The sequence below is a fragment of the Eulemur rufifrons genome, chromosome 3 (genome assembly GCF_041146395.1).
Source record: "Eulemur rufifrons isolate Redbay chromosome 3, OSU_ERuf_1, whole genome shotgun sequence".
Classification (NCBI taxonomy): Eukaryota; Metazoa; Chordata; class Mammalia; order Primates; family Lemuridae; genus Eulemur; species Eulemur rufifrons.
In genome coordinates this window covers 45,022,487-45,037,707 of record NC_090985.1, presented here as the reverse complement: position 1 = coordinate 45,037,707, position 15,221 = coordinate 45,022,487, and the positions used below count along the sequence as shown (strand labels likewise).

General features: G+C 44.9%; 1 protein-coding gene across 1 annotated transcript in view; it reads right to left on the bottom strand.

The window, feature by feature from the left end:
- Nucleotides 1–13,771, bottom strand: part of EXT1 (exostosin glycosyltransferase 1) — a 272,500-nt gene extending 258,729 nt beyond the window's left edge. The window contains exon 1 of the mRNA XM_069466057.1: nt 12,738–13,771. Within this exon, the coding sequence (XP_069322158.1) occupies nt 12,738–13,699 (962 nt within the window). The 5' untranslated portion in view covers nt 13,700–13,771. The remainder of the gene's footprint in view (nt 1–12,737) is intronic.
- Between the last annotated feature and the right edge of the window lie 1,450 nt (nt 13,772–15,221).

Below are 15,221 nucleotides of genomic sequence, written 5' to 3'. Positions count from 1 at the left end.
GGTCTCAAACTCCTGACCTTAAGTGATCCTCCCGCCTCGGCCTCCCAGAGTGCTAGGATTACAGGCGTGAGCCAGCACACCTGGCCTCTTAGCTTATTTTTATAGAAACCTAAGATTTTTTTTTGACATCTAATCCTTTTTGTCCTATTTTATCCCTACTTGGGTTACTCCTTAGACATGGCAAAGGCTAAAATAAGTACAGGAAAATACTACTCTACCTTTTAACTGTACTAAACATTGAAGTACTTAAATTTTATCTTAACATAAAATACTGTTCATTTTTTTAAAACATGTAATATAACTCTACAATCTAAATACAAAAAAATAGTATACATTTCCACTCTGAATCAATAAATGACTGACTGCCCTACATTTACAGGTTTGCAACATTACACTTGCATACTTAAAAATGCAGTTATCATAAAAAGTGTTGCTTAAAGGTAGCTTTTTTAATGCAGTGTGAATTTTAAAGGAACATGTAGCATGTAAAAAATGATGTTTTCAAGAAAAATTTATTCTCTGTCTCTCAGTAAAGCAAAAGCATCTCAGTATTACATTCCCTTTGATTAGATTTTCAGATTGCTTCAGATATACAGACCTAGAAATAATTTTGGAAAATGGCCTCACCAACCTTTGTAAAAACATAAAACATAATTCATAATCAAGTGTCATGTGATTGTCACCAAATTGGAATCTATTTTTAAGACCTACTAAGAAGTCAAGTAATTGTAATACAGAGCATTCTCCATTTTATATATACACCCTGAGTACTTTTATACAACATCCTGTAGGATTCCACAAGCTAACACAAACCAGGCAGGAGATTTTAAATGTAGGAAATGGAGGCCGGTGGGAGAAACAATTGTACACCTTCCCTTCGCTTTTTCCCCTCTTTGCTTTTTAATTAAATGATAAATCTCAATATGAATTCATTAGAAGCCTGATAGCTCAATTAAGCCCTATGTTACTATATACTCTGGGGCAATGCTTCAATATCAGTTAACAGAGTTTGGATGTAACCTGAGCAAAAAAATGTAAGCCAAAAGTTTTATGCAACCGACCTTTTGGGAGAAAAATTGCAATTAAGGTGGAAAAAGAAGTCCCAGTATCTACAGACTGTTAAAATTAAATGATAAAAAGACCATAATGGTTTTTCCTGTAGCAATAAATTATTTGGATTCGTTTTATGCAGCAAACCCCCTTGGTTCATTTTAATTTGGTTTCACTGATACTCACATCCAACACAACAGAAAAAGAAAAAGAAAAAGAAAAGTAACTTGAAAACAAAAAAAGGTTTATTGGAAGAAACTTCCCATCTGAAAATGAAGAGAAATTCTAGGTGAATCAGCAAATGAACAAAATGAACTTGCAGGAGGGACAGGAAGGCCCGTGCTGTGTGTGCTATTAACCAAAGCGAGCAACATTTACAGACTCTATACTTGGAATATACCAGTCAAAAGTAGTAGCATTCCCACCAGTTAAATAAATATAATTGTTTTTTCATTTATGCAACAGAAACTGAGTGCTCACCGTGAGTCACTCAAGCATGGTGCTGGGGATTTGAAGGTACAATGGTGAGAGAGCTCAATGTCATTTTCCCAAGGAGGCCTTCCTTCCCCTCCATATTTAAAACTGCCAAACCTTCCCTCACCTCCTCTCTCACCGTGCATCCAAACCATCCAGTGAGCTTTTTACAAACCTAGCACTTCATCCCTACAGAGTCTAGCTGGCCTGGACAGGGGCCCAGACCCCGTTTTCAGAGGCTCCCGTGGCGATTCCACTGTACAGTCAAGACCCCCTGCCTTAACCCCCTTCTATAACATTGCTTTTCTTTACAGCATCTAGCACCTTCTAATATATGCCATGATTTGTATGGTATCAGCCTCCAGCCACTAGACTGTCAGCCTCTGGAAGGCAGGGACTTATGTCTGTTTTATTCACTGTTGAATCCCCAATGGCTACACACAGTAGGTGCTCAGTAAGTATCTGTTGAGTAAATTAATGAAAAACCAATATGAACCCTCCACTCAGGGCCTGTACAATCTACTGGGGAGAGAGAAAAAAACAGTTTAACAAATAGGAAGCCCCAGCTGGGGCAGCGGTTCAATGTGCTGTAAGAGCACATACCAGGAGAATCCGGCCTACTCAGGCGTCGAGGAAGTGTCTGGAAGAAGTCTGATGGAGCTGGCTGGCGGCTTTCCAGAACGAGGGAAGAGGTTGTGTGGGTCAAGCAGGGAGAAGGAGGTGCGTGGCTCTGCCACAGGGATAGGGATGAGGATGAGGATGGGGAGGTAGCGCTGGACCAGCCTGCCTTGATAACATGAGGATTAACTGTGCAAAGCCTCCAGGGCACGGTCAGGTAGGGTAGTGGGCATGTTTTCTATCAGCGGCACTGCAGATGATGTCCACCCCTCTGTCAGGGTGCCAGAATGTTTGTAAGAGGTGTTAGGTCCATCCCATACCTCCACCCACCAGTTCCCATCCTGGGTCCCCCTAGGAGTGTGGGAAAAGCAAGGTAATGACAAGCACTCCAACATATCTGCCAGGCAACCCCCAGGCAACAGACAAGATGTCCCCTCGTCCACTCATGGGCACCTCCCTTCTCCAAACCCCAACCTCTCAACATGCCACACCTTGGGCGGGCAGGCCGGCCCTGGCCAAGGGCCCCTCTCTTCACCTGAGCCAACAGCCCAAGACATTCTGGAGTCAACCAAGAGGAGCTAGTTCTACAGACCCACACCACAGTACAGAAAACTTACCATTTCTCCCAAATTTAAACAACCAATATGCATCCTAAAACCCAGAAATCAGAGTTGGCAACAAAAACCAATGGCAACCCAAAGGAGACTCTGTCTCTCCAGAACCCCTGGAGAACATGCAAAAGTTAGTGGACAAGTTTTCAAACAGAGAGTTTAATTTTTAAGAGCACCAAAATATTTTTGTATTAACTATATGGATATTAAAAGTTATAAAAAATGCATTACTTATTTTTCTACTTTCCTAAAGGACAGTGAACACAAATGATGGTTGTGGGTCAACACTGTGCTGTGTTGTAGTTCATCAAATACCCACAGAAGCTGTAGTTGTGACAGGCATGACACCAGGTGCTAGGACTTAGAGGCACACTCACTCCTGAGGAGTGTGTAGGACACACACTTGGGCACCAGGCCAGCTGTTCTTAAATTGTATGTTTCTTTACTTCTTCTGGGCATTACATTTTATAATTTCCTGGCCAGCTTCCTTATATTTGGGTTACCAGCTGTCCCTTCTTCCCAGATCTGTTCGTAAGAATCCCTCTCTCATTTTTAAATTTGCTGCTTCTAATCTACTGTAGGCTGAGAAACCAGATTACCAAACTGGTTAGAATTGTCTCTCTAAAGAAAGATTAAATAAATTCTAGGTGAGAAACCCAAGTGATATTCTATAAATCAATCACACTATTGTTTGTGACTCTCTGGTCTTTTATGACATCAGTTCCAGCTGTTCAGAAGCAGTACAGTGCTGTGGTTAAGAACACAAGTTCGGAAGTCACACGGCCTCCGTTCATCTCCTATGCATGTATTCTTAGACAAGCCACTTTTAAAGACTTTCTGCCTCAGTTTCTTCCTCCATAAAATGGAGATAAAGTAGGTATTTTCCTGCCAGGTAGACGTAAAGATTAGAGAAGATATTGCCCATTATCCGGCACATAGGACACCCTCAATAAACACGAGTTGCTGCTGCTATTACCATTATCACCAGCTGGGCTCAAATACGTGCGCGCCAACAGGATATGTCTTTGACAGTGCCTGCCACAGCCAACTTCCCCTAACCACAGTCCCCAGTTCCAGGAAGCAACTTTAGGCTGTTCTTTGCAAAAGGATGGCCACCAATTAAATCAAGAGTGACAATGTGACAGGGCAGTCCTTTCACTGATCGGGTCACCACCACACCCAAGCCGTGGTGTAATATGAATGGCTTTCCCCAGGAGTGATCGCTGAGAACGTCAATCAGACTGGTTTCCTCCAGGGCCCGGATGACAGACCTCAGGAGAGACGAGCCAGTGATTGGCAGACACACACAGGGGCAGAGATGCTGGCCAAGGGAGACATGACTGGCCCAGAGCAGGGACGGAGGAGCCTGTCCCAGGTATTGTGCTGGGTCCTGAGAACCTACGGGAGCAGTTCCAGTTCAGTTTCTGTCCCAAGTCCACTCATGATAAATCCTGTGACTTAAGGTAGCTTGAGTGATTTTCTGCTCTTTGTCATCTAAGGGCCTTCTGAACGAGCCCACAGAGACCACTCAGGAGCTGAGCTCCATTCACACAAGGTGTTCCTACAAATGTCACCCTCAACTGGTGAGGATGTAAAAGTCAACTGGAAAAGGGGTCACCTGGATTCTGAGAACAGTCAGCCAGGGAACTTAAGGGACAGGGAGTCAAGGAAGTGCCTGGCTGCCCCAGACACCACCCTCCACCTGCTCCCACCCGACCCCCAGTACCACATGCAAGTCCCAGCTGGAAGACCCCCCACTCCTAACATTTAAGCATTGACCTCTTTGAACTCTTCTCAACAGTCTTTTCACAGCTCACAGAAACAATGGCTGGACTTCCAGGGCACCTACCACAATTTCCTGGTGATTTAAATATCAAGGAAGAGATGAATAGTTATTTCTGTAGCTTAGCTAAGAAGGGCCAAGTTATGAAACTAAGTGAACTTCTGTGGTTGATTAGAAAATAGCAGGAAGATGGTTTTAGTAGTAAAAACACCCTGTAGAACACATTAGCATTTACAAGGTACAGTCACACACCATCTACCTCATTTGATGCTCTTAACAACCCTGGGAGGCCAGTGTTGGGATCTCCATTTCCAGAGGTGGAAACTGAGGCTGAGAGGTTAAAAACCTAGTCCAGGCCGGGCGCGGTGGCTCACGCCTGTAATCCTAGCACTCTGGGAGGCCGAGGCGGGTGGATCGCTCAAGGTCAGGAGTTCGAGACCAGCCTGAGCAAGAGCGAGACCCCGTCTCTACTAAAAATAGAAAGAAATTATCTGGCCAACTAAAATATATATAGAAAAAATTAGCCGGGCATGGTGGCGCATGCCTGTAGTCCCAGCTACTCGGGAGGCTGAGGCAGTAGGATCGCTTAAGCCCAGGAGTTTGAGGTTGCTGTGAGCTAGGCTGACGCCACAGCACTCACTCTAGCCAGGGCAACAAAGTGACACTCTGTCTCTAAAAAAAAAAAAAAAAAAAAAAAAAAAAAAAAAAAACCTAGTCCAGGATCCTTGGGAATCAGTCACGCTCCCCATGCAGGGCACAGACTCTCCCTTCTAAAGGGCTTCGCAGAAGACAAAATGACGCACAAAAAGAGGATGTGCACCCCCGAAAATTTCTCATAACTACTGAAACCAATTATGATGAAAAAAAAAAACAAAAAACTAGGCATAAACTCTCAGTTCACTTTATTTTCTCTCTTGGTTTTTAAATCACTTAGAATGGGGCCTCCTCTATGCTTAGAATCCCAGGACTTACTTAGACACCCGGAGGTGAAAGTGACCTGCCCAAATTCACTTCCTATGGGCAACAGATACAATTAGCTAGAATGACATAGACCCAGGTAAGGCCTGCAGATTCTGAAATCCCAGGAAAGGGTGAGTGCTTGGAGAGAGAAGTCTGGGGGTGCCTCTGCCCAGTGAGAGACCAGGGAGTTTTTGGCTGGAGCCAAAACAAAACTTCAAAGGGAACAGAGAGCTGTGGAGCTTCAAAGACCCCCCAGGCAGGACCAATTAACACCTACAAATGTTTATCTAAGCAGTCATTTAATGATGCCGACTTCACTAAATGGGTGCTCAGCCTCACCTTCAAAACAGCTATTGCCCAGAATGGGATTGGGGTGGACGATGGGGGGACAAAGGAGGAAGTTCTGTGTTTATGTTTTGTTTTGTTTTGTTTTTAGTCAAGAAGAAACACTCAACACAGAGAAATTCATCACTGATTTATCTATAATTGAAAAAAAAAAGAAAAGAAAAAAGACAGGAAATAAATAGCTAAGAAATGTAAATGGTTAAATAAACTCTGGTCCAGCTATGAGTTAGAAAAAAAATCCGCACATTAAAAATCCTATTTTCAAAGACTATCACGCATTAAAAATCCTATTTTCAAAGACTATTTCATGTGACAGGAAAATGCATAACGTTAAGAAAAAAAAACAACATCCAAAAATACAAAGTTAAAGTCTGGCTTCACCTTTACAAAACCGACAGACTAGAAAGACAAGGAGTTTTGTTCACTGCAGTCTCCCCAGCTCTAACTCCTATGTGTCTGGCACAAACAAGACACTTAAGAAAAATGTGTTGAATTCATTATTTACCATTAAATAATAATTAACATATTTCTACATGGTACTTGGATATGCAGAGACAGAACAATATAAGCATACAGGTAGGTATACATATGTGCTAGAATAGACTGACTACATCAAAGTTCAGCAATAGTGGGCTAGCTCTTATAATGGGATTAGAAAAGAAATTTAATTGCATGTCATATGCTCTGTATTTTACGAATTTTCCACAGGCTGTGTATAACTTTTACAATTTTTTTAAGCACTGTTTTTCTTTAAGAAGGCTGAGGCCCTGGGGGCAGTGGATGTGGTATATTCCAGAAACAGAATCTTCCAGTGGGTCTTCCATTGCTATTCTATTGGGTCACACTGTCTACCTGGGGCAACAGTCACCTCAGCCGCCAACTACTGGAGGCAACATCTCCAAGGTTCACTGGCAATTACAGAGGGAAACCCTGCAGCCTGCTATCACTGGGGGAAAGGTCACTAGACTGCAAGTCAGTTTCCTCACTTTTCTTAGAAGAACTCTAGGAGAGAATCACAAGCAGAATCTATGTAGACAAAATTACAGTGCCCCTTGAACCTTGAACCAGAGAGTTCAAGGGGGTCAATGCTTAAATGTCAGAACTAGAGGCCATCTTTATCACATCGCTGAGCCAAATTTTTTCCCTTGGGAAACATGAATGAAAAAGCAATTAAAAAAAAAAAAAAAAGATCTGATATACAAATGTCTGACTCACACTTGTTCAAAACTTAACATGTAAATAGGTAAAAATTTTGTTTGATTCTTTAAGGTGGTAAAGTTTTTTGTGAAGAGAATGGACTTTGGAATCTAAGACCCCAGGTGAGAACACTGTCATTTACTCACTAGATGTTACTTTACCTTCTGGGGACCTACATTCTCGCCCCCTCCCCTCCCCCCCCCCCCCCCCCCCCCGCACATTGTTGTTGAAAGGTTAAATGAGATAATAAAGGTAAATGCAAATAACAGGCACTCAACAAATCTAGTTTGGAGGGGGTCCCTGTTTTTTACAGGAACTTGGTCAAGGTGGGAGAGCTTTTAAATAAAAACAATTGCACGTTATTTTTTATTTGAAATGCTTGGGACCAGAAGTGTTTCAGATTTTGAATTTTTGGGGGGTTTGGAATATTTGTATTATATGTTTACAGTTGAGCATCCCTAATTCAATGCTCCAATGAACATTTCCTTTGAGCATCATGTTGGTGGCTCAAGAAGTTTCAGATTTTGGAGCATTTTGGATTTGGGATCTTTTGACCTATAGTTATTAAGCTCATGGGAACATGAGCTTCCACGTTCTAGTATGAACATGAAACATGTCCAGGAGCTACCAGGATCCATTAACCCTCTGACTTACCTGGTTCACTGTGAATACACTGTGCTGAAAGTCAATGCAGTGAGGTACCAGTAAGCCTTAGGGAAAAGAACAGACAATTGGGAGCCAGAAAACCTGGGTTTTAGCCTAAGTTTAGCCACTTACAAGCCATATAGCCTGAGACAAACCACCTCACCACTGTTGGCCTCAGTAAACATGCTGGTAAAATAGGCTGATAAGATATCTTGCAAGGTGGTTGAGAGCAACACAGCCAGGCCCTATCAGCCACAACCTTTAGTGTGACATTAGCATACTCAAGGGCATTGCTGATAGGCATTCTGAGGAGGCAGATCCTCAGGCCTTCTGACCAAAAGAATTGGACTAAAAGAGTATGGCATCTCCCCTTTTGCCAATTTTGTGCCATCCAAAGTTATCATGAGGAAAATCCTGTTTTCAGGGGGACCAAAGGTGGCCACCCATTGGCAGGGCGTATCCAAACCCTAGTAGCAAGCCATTATTTGTAGGATAAAATCCCTAGATCTCTAACTTAGGTCACAGGTTCCACTCAAAATCTTCATTTGCTACACTGACTCAGACAAAATGCAAATGTCCCTAAGAGTGACACACAACACCCCAACCTTTATTCAGGGATTCTTTGTGGTTGAGGCTCTTAGGTGCTCTCCAGAAAGCAGGTTTAGGCAGAGGTGAGAAAGGGAGGGAAAGAGAGAACTAGAATCTTTGCCAACTTCGTAATTTTGCATGAGGCTGGCCTCCCTTTAACTGTGCTTATGTGGTTTATTTTAGGAATACTTTTGTGCTATTATACCACTGTGGAAAGAAAGGTGCTAATATTTTACATTTAAAACCTGAGAATCACAATTCCCACCTTTCATTTTGGAGGAGGAAAACATTCATCTAAGGTTCACTGCTGGATCGTGAACTTGCTCCAGGTGTCTGTTATTATATTTGGGATAATGGAGAAAAAAAACAAAAAAGGATGTAGCATTACTATTTGTCTTACACACATTTTCTTTTTCTATAAACACACCTGAATTCAACTTAATGTTTGGTCAATTCACAGCCTAGTCCTTAAACCCCTTAGGGCCAAATTGAAAGCTTCAAAAAACTTACTAAACACCTTCAAGGACCTAACCACCTTAGTTGGTAATAAAAGCAAAATGTTAAGTCCCAAAGCAAGAGTTCCTAAGTCTAAGAATGCCCTCAGAAGGGGAGGGTGTCAGCCTCTGAAACCATAAGACAAATTGGTCAATCAGGTTCCCCAAAAATTCCAAGAGAAATCCCGTAAGAAACACCATCAATAAGGATCACTTAATGGCTAGAGACCAGAAGGGAGTCTGCAATTAGAAATGAAGACTTCAGATCAAGGGAAAAAAATGGGAGGTCTGCATTGTAGGGTTACCCTTGCCACTAACCAGGTTTCTGACCTTAAGCAAATCCCTTAGACGTGCTGTCCCTCAATTCTACATGTGTACAATGCGGGTGTTGGAAGCTTGAATGATCATTTATCTCAAGACCCTTAAAAATACCAGGATTGTGACATACAGCATTAGCAGACACAGGAAGAGAAAGATGTCAAAAAGACTTGCACACAATCTTGCCTGTTCCTCAAACAGTGCTTAAAATATTTACCACTGCCTCCTTGGAGGGGGTCAAAGATAGACGCCACCTCTCATTTCCTTCTCTTTCTTCTATTTCAGATAGCCAAATCTGATGTTTCACAATAATGCCCTTTGCAGGGATTTGAACTAGGAAGTTCATGCAAAAATACAGTAATTCTGTAAGATACACAGAAGCTCAAAGGACATAAAATAGAATTTCTCTACAGCCTCATTGCAAATCATCTAATCATTGCAGCAACTTATTTTAGCTGGTGTCTTCAATATCTGTTAAAATATGTAACTGATGAAAATTAATTATGGGTGTCATAAAAATGGATGTTTTAATATAATCCTGGATGTCTGGGTCAAAAATAACAAGAGAAATTTATTTTTTCTCTATCACAAGAGAAAAGTATTTTCCTTCATTCCTCATAGCTCTTCTATACCTTTGCTGCCAACATCTAATTTTCACAAAAGCTCAGGTGCCATACAAGTCCTTAAACATTTAGCACTAAATCTTTGTCAGATAATGCTCTAGTTCCCTAAAAGCGAGTTTTTTTTTTTTTAGTTGATACATTTGTATATATCCTATTGTATTCTAACTTGGCCATGATACCATAAATTTTCAATCTAATTACCAGACCCCCTAAGTCCAGAGCAAACTTATGAGGGGTTGCTTACAGGAGCAAATTAAATTGAAGATTTTTTTCAAAGGCACTTGCTGATAAAGAAGGAGATGAAAATTGATTGTGTTTTTACAAGCCATTACCAAATGAATTCCTAGAGCACCCCTGAAGCAGTCCAAAACCCGTTCTACAAGAGGATAAATAATGCACAAGGTGACGAATCAAAACTCACAAGATAAATCAGTATGAGAAGACAAACTTACACATACTAAACCTATAGACCTAACTCTCATATTTCCTCCTCCTAGAGCATATCTTGATTTGAGGACTTCTTGATCTCACATATGCAAAACTAACTTCTAGAAAACACCAGTATAAGTAGCACAGTAGTTGCTCTTACTCCAGAGCACAAGTGTTGCTTGCTCTGTTGAGGGTATGATCTCCGCATTTCAGAGTTCTCGCTTCATCTTCATGTGTTCCAGAATCAATAATAAAAGCGAATAACATTTGCAAGCACCATTTCTCAAAGATAAATAATTCCGATAGCCCAATGAGAGTAATGAGTTAAAACTCCAGGTATACCAGGCTAGGGAATGTAAACGTTCTGCAGCACTGCCCTGTCCCATTAAGCACGGTTAGGGCTGGAGGGTATGCAAAAGAGGAACATAAAGAAAATCCTGAAGTGTCCCTGCTAAAGAGATCCCTGCTGGGGAAAAAGAGTAAACTTGCTTTCCTACTAAACGCTGCTTTTCCGATGAGACCCAATCCTGAGGTCCTGACCCCTTGTGGTCTTTAAACATAAACCAAAGTGTGGCTGTCAGATTTCTTGGCCCAATCACAAAGAGGTCAAAAATTAGTTAAATTTAATTAGCAAAAATGAAACTTTCAAGGAAACCAACCCCTCCTTCCTTCCTTGTTGATCTCTAGAAAAAGCTTCCATTCAGCAGAAAATGTAGAGATTTCATATTTATTTGGGGAATAAGAGGGTAAGGAAGATATGGCTTTTATTAGGTTAAGGGTACTTCCCAAGTAAATATATAATTCAAATTTCCTAAGGTGAAATCTCAGATCTAGCCCTTTTAGAAGAACGGAGAACACTATGATCCTTCTACAAAATTCGGTGAGACTGCTTTAGAAGACACTGAAAGGTTAGACTTCATCTCGAGTTACTCCACCAGAAACCAGACAAAGAAATTCCTGAAAGGCTATAAGCATTTTTTTTTTACAAGCACCCACAAGAATAGGTCCATGTAAATGTCGTATAAACAAAGCAGTACATTACTAAACACAGTTTAAGTTTCTTCTGTGAGAAAATTTTAATCTATTGCAACTGCACCCAACATTCACACATAACTGCCCCTGAATAAGAGTGAAATATAGATTCATAATTGACCCTAGCCTCGGGCTTTTCTTATGCCTGAAAAGCAAAAGGATGGGGGTTGGGAGCAGAATTCAACTGCTTGATACTTTCTCCTTCACTCTCTATGATCAAGTATTGGAGGACTTTAATTTCCCTTCCAATCACTCCTACAGAGGCCCGAGTGTCTGAGAAAACACACAGACAACAATCAAACCTTTCATTTCAGGGCCGGTTTCCCACCATACCCATTCCTGTTGCAATCAGGTTTGAGAAGCACTTCCCCTCTTCTGCATTTCATGAATCAACTGCAAAATCTGCCAACCTCTGCCAGTTCCTCTTGTACTCAGCTGAGAGGTTCCCCTTCCTTCCCTGGGTAGCACAAGGCTGCTCTGGTTTTGACTGGCGTAACGTGGAAATGCACTGTAGGAACTCACTAACTCTTTCACAGCCAGATATAAGTGAGACTCCGGGCGCCAACCCAGCTACCAGGACAATGACCCGCCAAGCTCAGGGCAAAGCAGATTTGTGGCATCTAGCTTTGACCCCAGATCCAGTGTGTCAGTTACTGTCACTGGGAAGGAAAAGGAAGTGTGAAAAGGGCTACAAAGTAACCAACTCAGTTACTTAGCAACTGGACAAAACTTGCCTCACTACAGAGGGTAAGGAGGCATCTCACGCCCATTCAAAGAGTAACAGTCCATGATTTATATGCAAATAGATAAATACAAAGGGGAAAGGGAAATCTAAATTAGCAACTGGAGTTTACAGCAGTGGGGCTGAGGCCCAGATTAAAAAAACAGTTTCTCCTAGAAAGGCGACAGGACATATACAACTGAATGAATGAATGCATGCATGCATGCATGTAAGGCCACAGGCCCCAACAAGCTTACGGTCTCCCTTCATAAAATTCAATGCCATGGGGGAGGGAGGAAAGGGCCACACAAAGTTTAGCAGCTAAAATTAAAATGCTTGCACAGCTAACACGCATTACAGGCTTACAGAAAGATGGAAATTTGAAGTTGGGGAAACTCCAGGGAAAGCAGGTACTTGTGTTCATGAGAAAAGCAAACAAAGCATCAATCCTGGGGGTAGGTCTCTGGTAGACCAGAGCCTTCTCAGGGTCTCTAGGCACCCTCAGAAACACCCTTCCATACCAGTGGGCGAAGCACAATTTCCAAACTTGGATCAAACTCCTACTCTAAACAGGAGACATGCCGCCCTGAAGCCTCTCTAAGCAAAAGGGAGACAGTGTCGTCTATGTGGCTCAGGACAGCGCTCGGGGCTTTTCAGTTTGCCCCAAGAGCTGGTACTCTGCCTCCAGCTTCTAGCTGCACACCTGAACCAGGATGCTCGGTCCCAGGCTCAGAGCAGAGAGAGGACTGAGGGCCTCCTCTGCCCCCACGCCATCCGCTAACCTCACACCTGGACCAAGGCGGCAGGGCCCAGGTCTGAACGCAAAGGCACACTAGCAGAGCCACTTACTTCTCATACTCGGTGTTGTCTCTGTCACAGCGAGAATCCTTGTGCTTTTGCCAGTCTTTGCCATGCTTGCAGGTGGTGAGGAGCACAACGTCCTCCCCGTTATGGACGTGATATAAGGCATTCCTGGTGTCTGACCCGATCCCTGTCAGGTACCTCTTCCCCTTGAATACCAGCATGTACTTCCTGAGAGGAGGGATGGTGTTAAACTTCAAAAACCCCCTCTCCCCTCCTGTCCTGGGATGATCCTTAGAAAAGAGGGGAATAGAAACATCAAAGTTGGGTCGGAAGTTTTCAGTACTGATGCTGGCTTTGGCCAGCATTGCCTGGCCGATGTCAAACCCCACGTCCTCGGTGTAGTCAGGCCAAGTGCCGGAATATAAATTAAAAATTAAGTGATTCCTACCATTGTTCCACAAGTGGAGACTCTGCACTTTGGATCTCAAATTGTGCACATACTGAGGTGACAACTGGTCTCTGTCTAAAGTATCCAGACTCAGGACAAAGAGGCACGCCTGGCTGGGGTCCGAGGTGTAGAACCTGGAGCCCTCGATGGCCGCTAGAATGTTTTGGTAACTTTCGGCGATTTTCTCCCCTTTTTGCTGCGGGTATACGTAGACTTTGAAGCCGTTTTTCTTGCAAAGGGTGAAATCGAAGCAGGACTCCATGCGGCACTTCTTGCCTTTGTAGATGCTCGAGTTGGCGTCTCGCTTCTGCCGGGGGGAAATGTGCACGCTGGAATCTTCGTTTTCCAATTGATCCCAAGGAAAGAAGGGGCGCAGAGCGTCCGGGAAGCGGGGCCAGAAATGCTCCGGACTGGGGTGGTGCAAGCCATTCCGACCGCTGTGCTCCTCTCTCCGGCTGTGGCTCCTCGATGCCCTAAACTGCAAGCCTCCGAAATAAAACAAAAGGGCGAGACAAGAGCCAGCTGAGAGCAGGATGAAATAGCGTTTTTTGGCCTGCATGTGTCCTGCCTGGGTCAAGAGGATTGTAAATAAACACAAGAATCACCCAAGTTTCCCAATCAACACTTTCAGCTCCAGTCCGCCATCTTCCCGCCTGTAAAGACTTCAAACTCTCCGCTCCCACCTTCTCTGGATGCCTTTCCCCAAGCCGTGGACTGATCCAGCGCATGTGGGCGATTTCTTTAACTTTCTCCCCTTCGGTCTTTCATCTTTGGGTTGCACAATGCACGGGAGAGACCGGGGCTGAATATTTCGCACCCAGGGCGGCGAGCAGCGGACTGTAATTTTCTTGCATGCAACAAGAAGGAGGAAAAGAAAGAGAGGGGAGAAGAAAAAAAAAAAAAAAGCTCCCGATACCCAATCAATGACAAGACGAAGTGATTGCCTTGCCTCTCGTATTCCTCTCGGCAGCGTGGAAAACGAGCCCGGGAAGGCAACTTCAACTCATCCACTCTCCCGTGCAGAGCACTCCGGTTCCAACAAGTCAGCCGATCCCGGGTTCAGCCGGCTAGTGCATCTTGCAGCTGGGGCGCCGTAACCTCACAAATCCCTGCATCTCTCTTTATTCCCTTCTGCAGCGGCTCCAAGACTCCGGCGGTGTTTACTCCTGCGCTCGCGGGGCCGGCCCCCGGGACGCGCGGCGGCCCGACTGCAGGCGGCGGCGGTGCCGGGCGGCGGCGGCGGCGCGTCCTCCCCGCGGGCAGTGCCGGCCCCGAGCGGCGCTTCGCAGGCCCCCGCGCGACCGCTGCCGGCCGCCGCGTTCGGTCGCCGAATGTTACCCGGTTCTGAATGTTACACTTACACATTCCATTCCCGACACGACAGCGCTGACCTCATCCATCCACGCAGCCCGCGCTGCCATTGGCCGGGCGTCACGTCCGGGGTGGGCGGTGCTTCCGCTGCGCCCATTCATAACCCCCGGCCGCGGGCCGAGGCGCCGGCGCGGCGCGGGGGGCGCGGGGGGCGCGGGCGCGGGCGCGGTTGCGGGGTGCTTGGCGGAGGTGGGCCGGCGGGCGGGCGACGCGAGCGCGGGGCGACCCGGCGCTGGCCCTCGGCTCCTCGGCGCGCCTGGCCCGAGACTCGGCCTGTGCCGGGCCGGGCACCAGCGCCGCCCAGAGGCGCCCGCGGGGAGTGGGGACCGCGCCGCGCTGCCCGGGCTGCCCCGGGCGCCCTGCAGGACCCGGTCTCCTCAGCTGCCTGCCTGCCGGGAACGCCTCCCCGAGCAGGGGCAGAGAGTGTGCGGGTTCCTGGAGAAGGATGCTTGAAAATGGAGAAGGGCAGAGAGCCCGAGAAAGAGGGAAGAAAAGATAAGACTTCAGAGGAAGTGTCCGCCGATCTGAAGGATGCCTCTCCCAACCCACCTTTTACTCTCCCAGGCCCAGTAGTATTTCCTGCTAAGCGTTTGAACAGTCTCCCTTATTCCTCCTCTGCATAGCCCATCCTTACTTTTCTCCCCAAGGAGACACCCCAAACCCCAAAAATAAAGAGGAATTTGTTACAGTTCTGCATCCCTGCCTCTGTG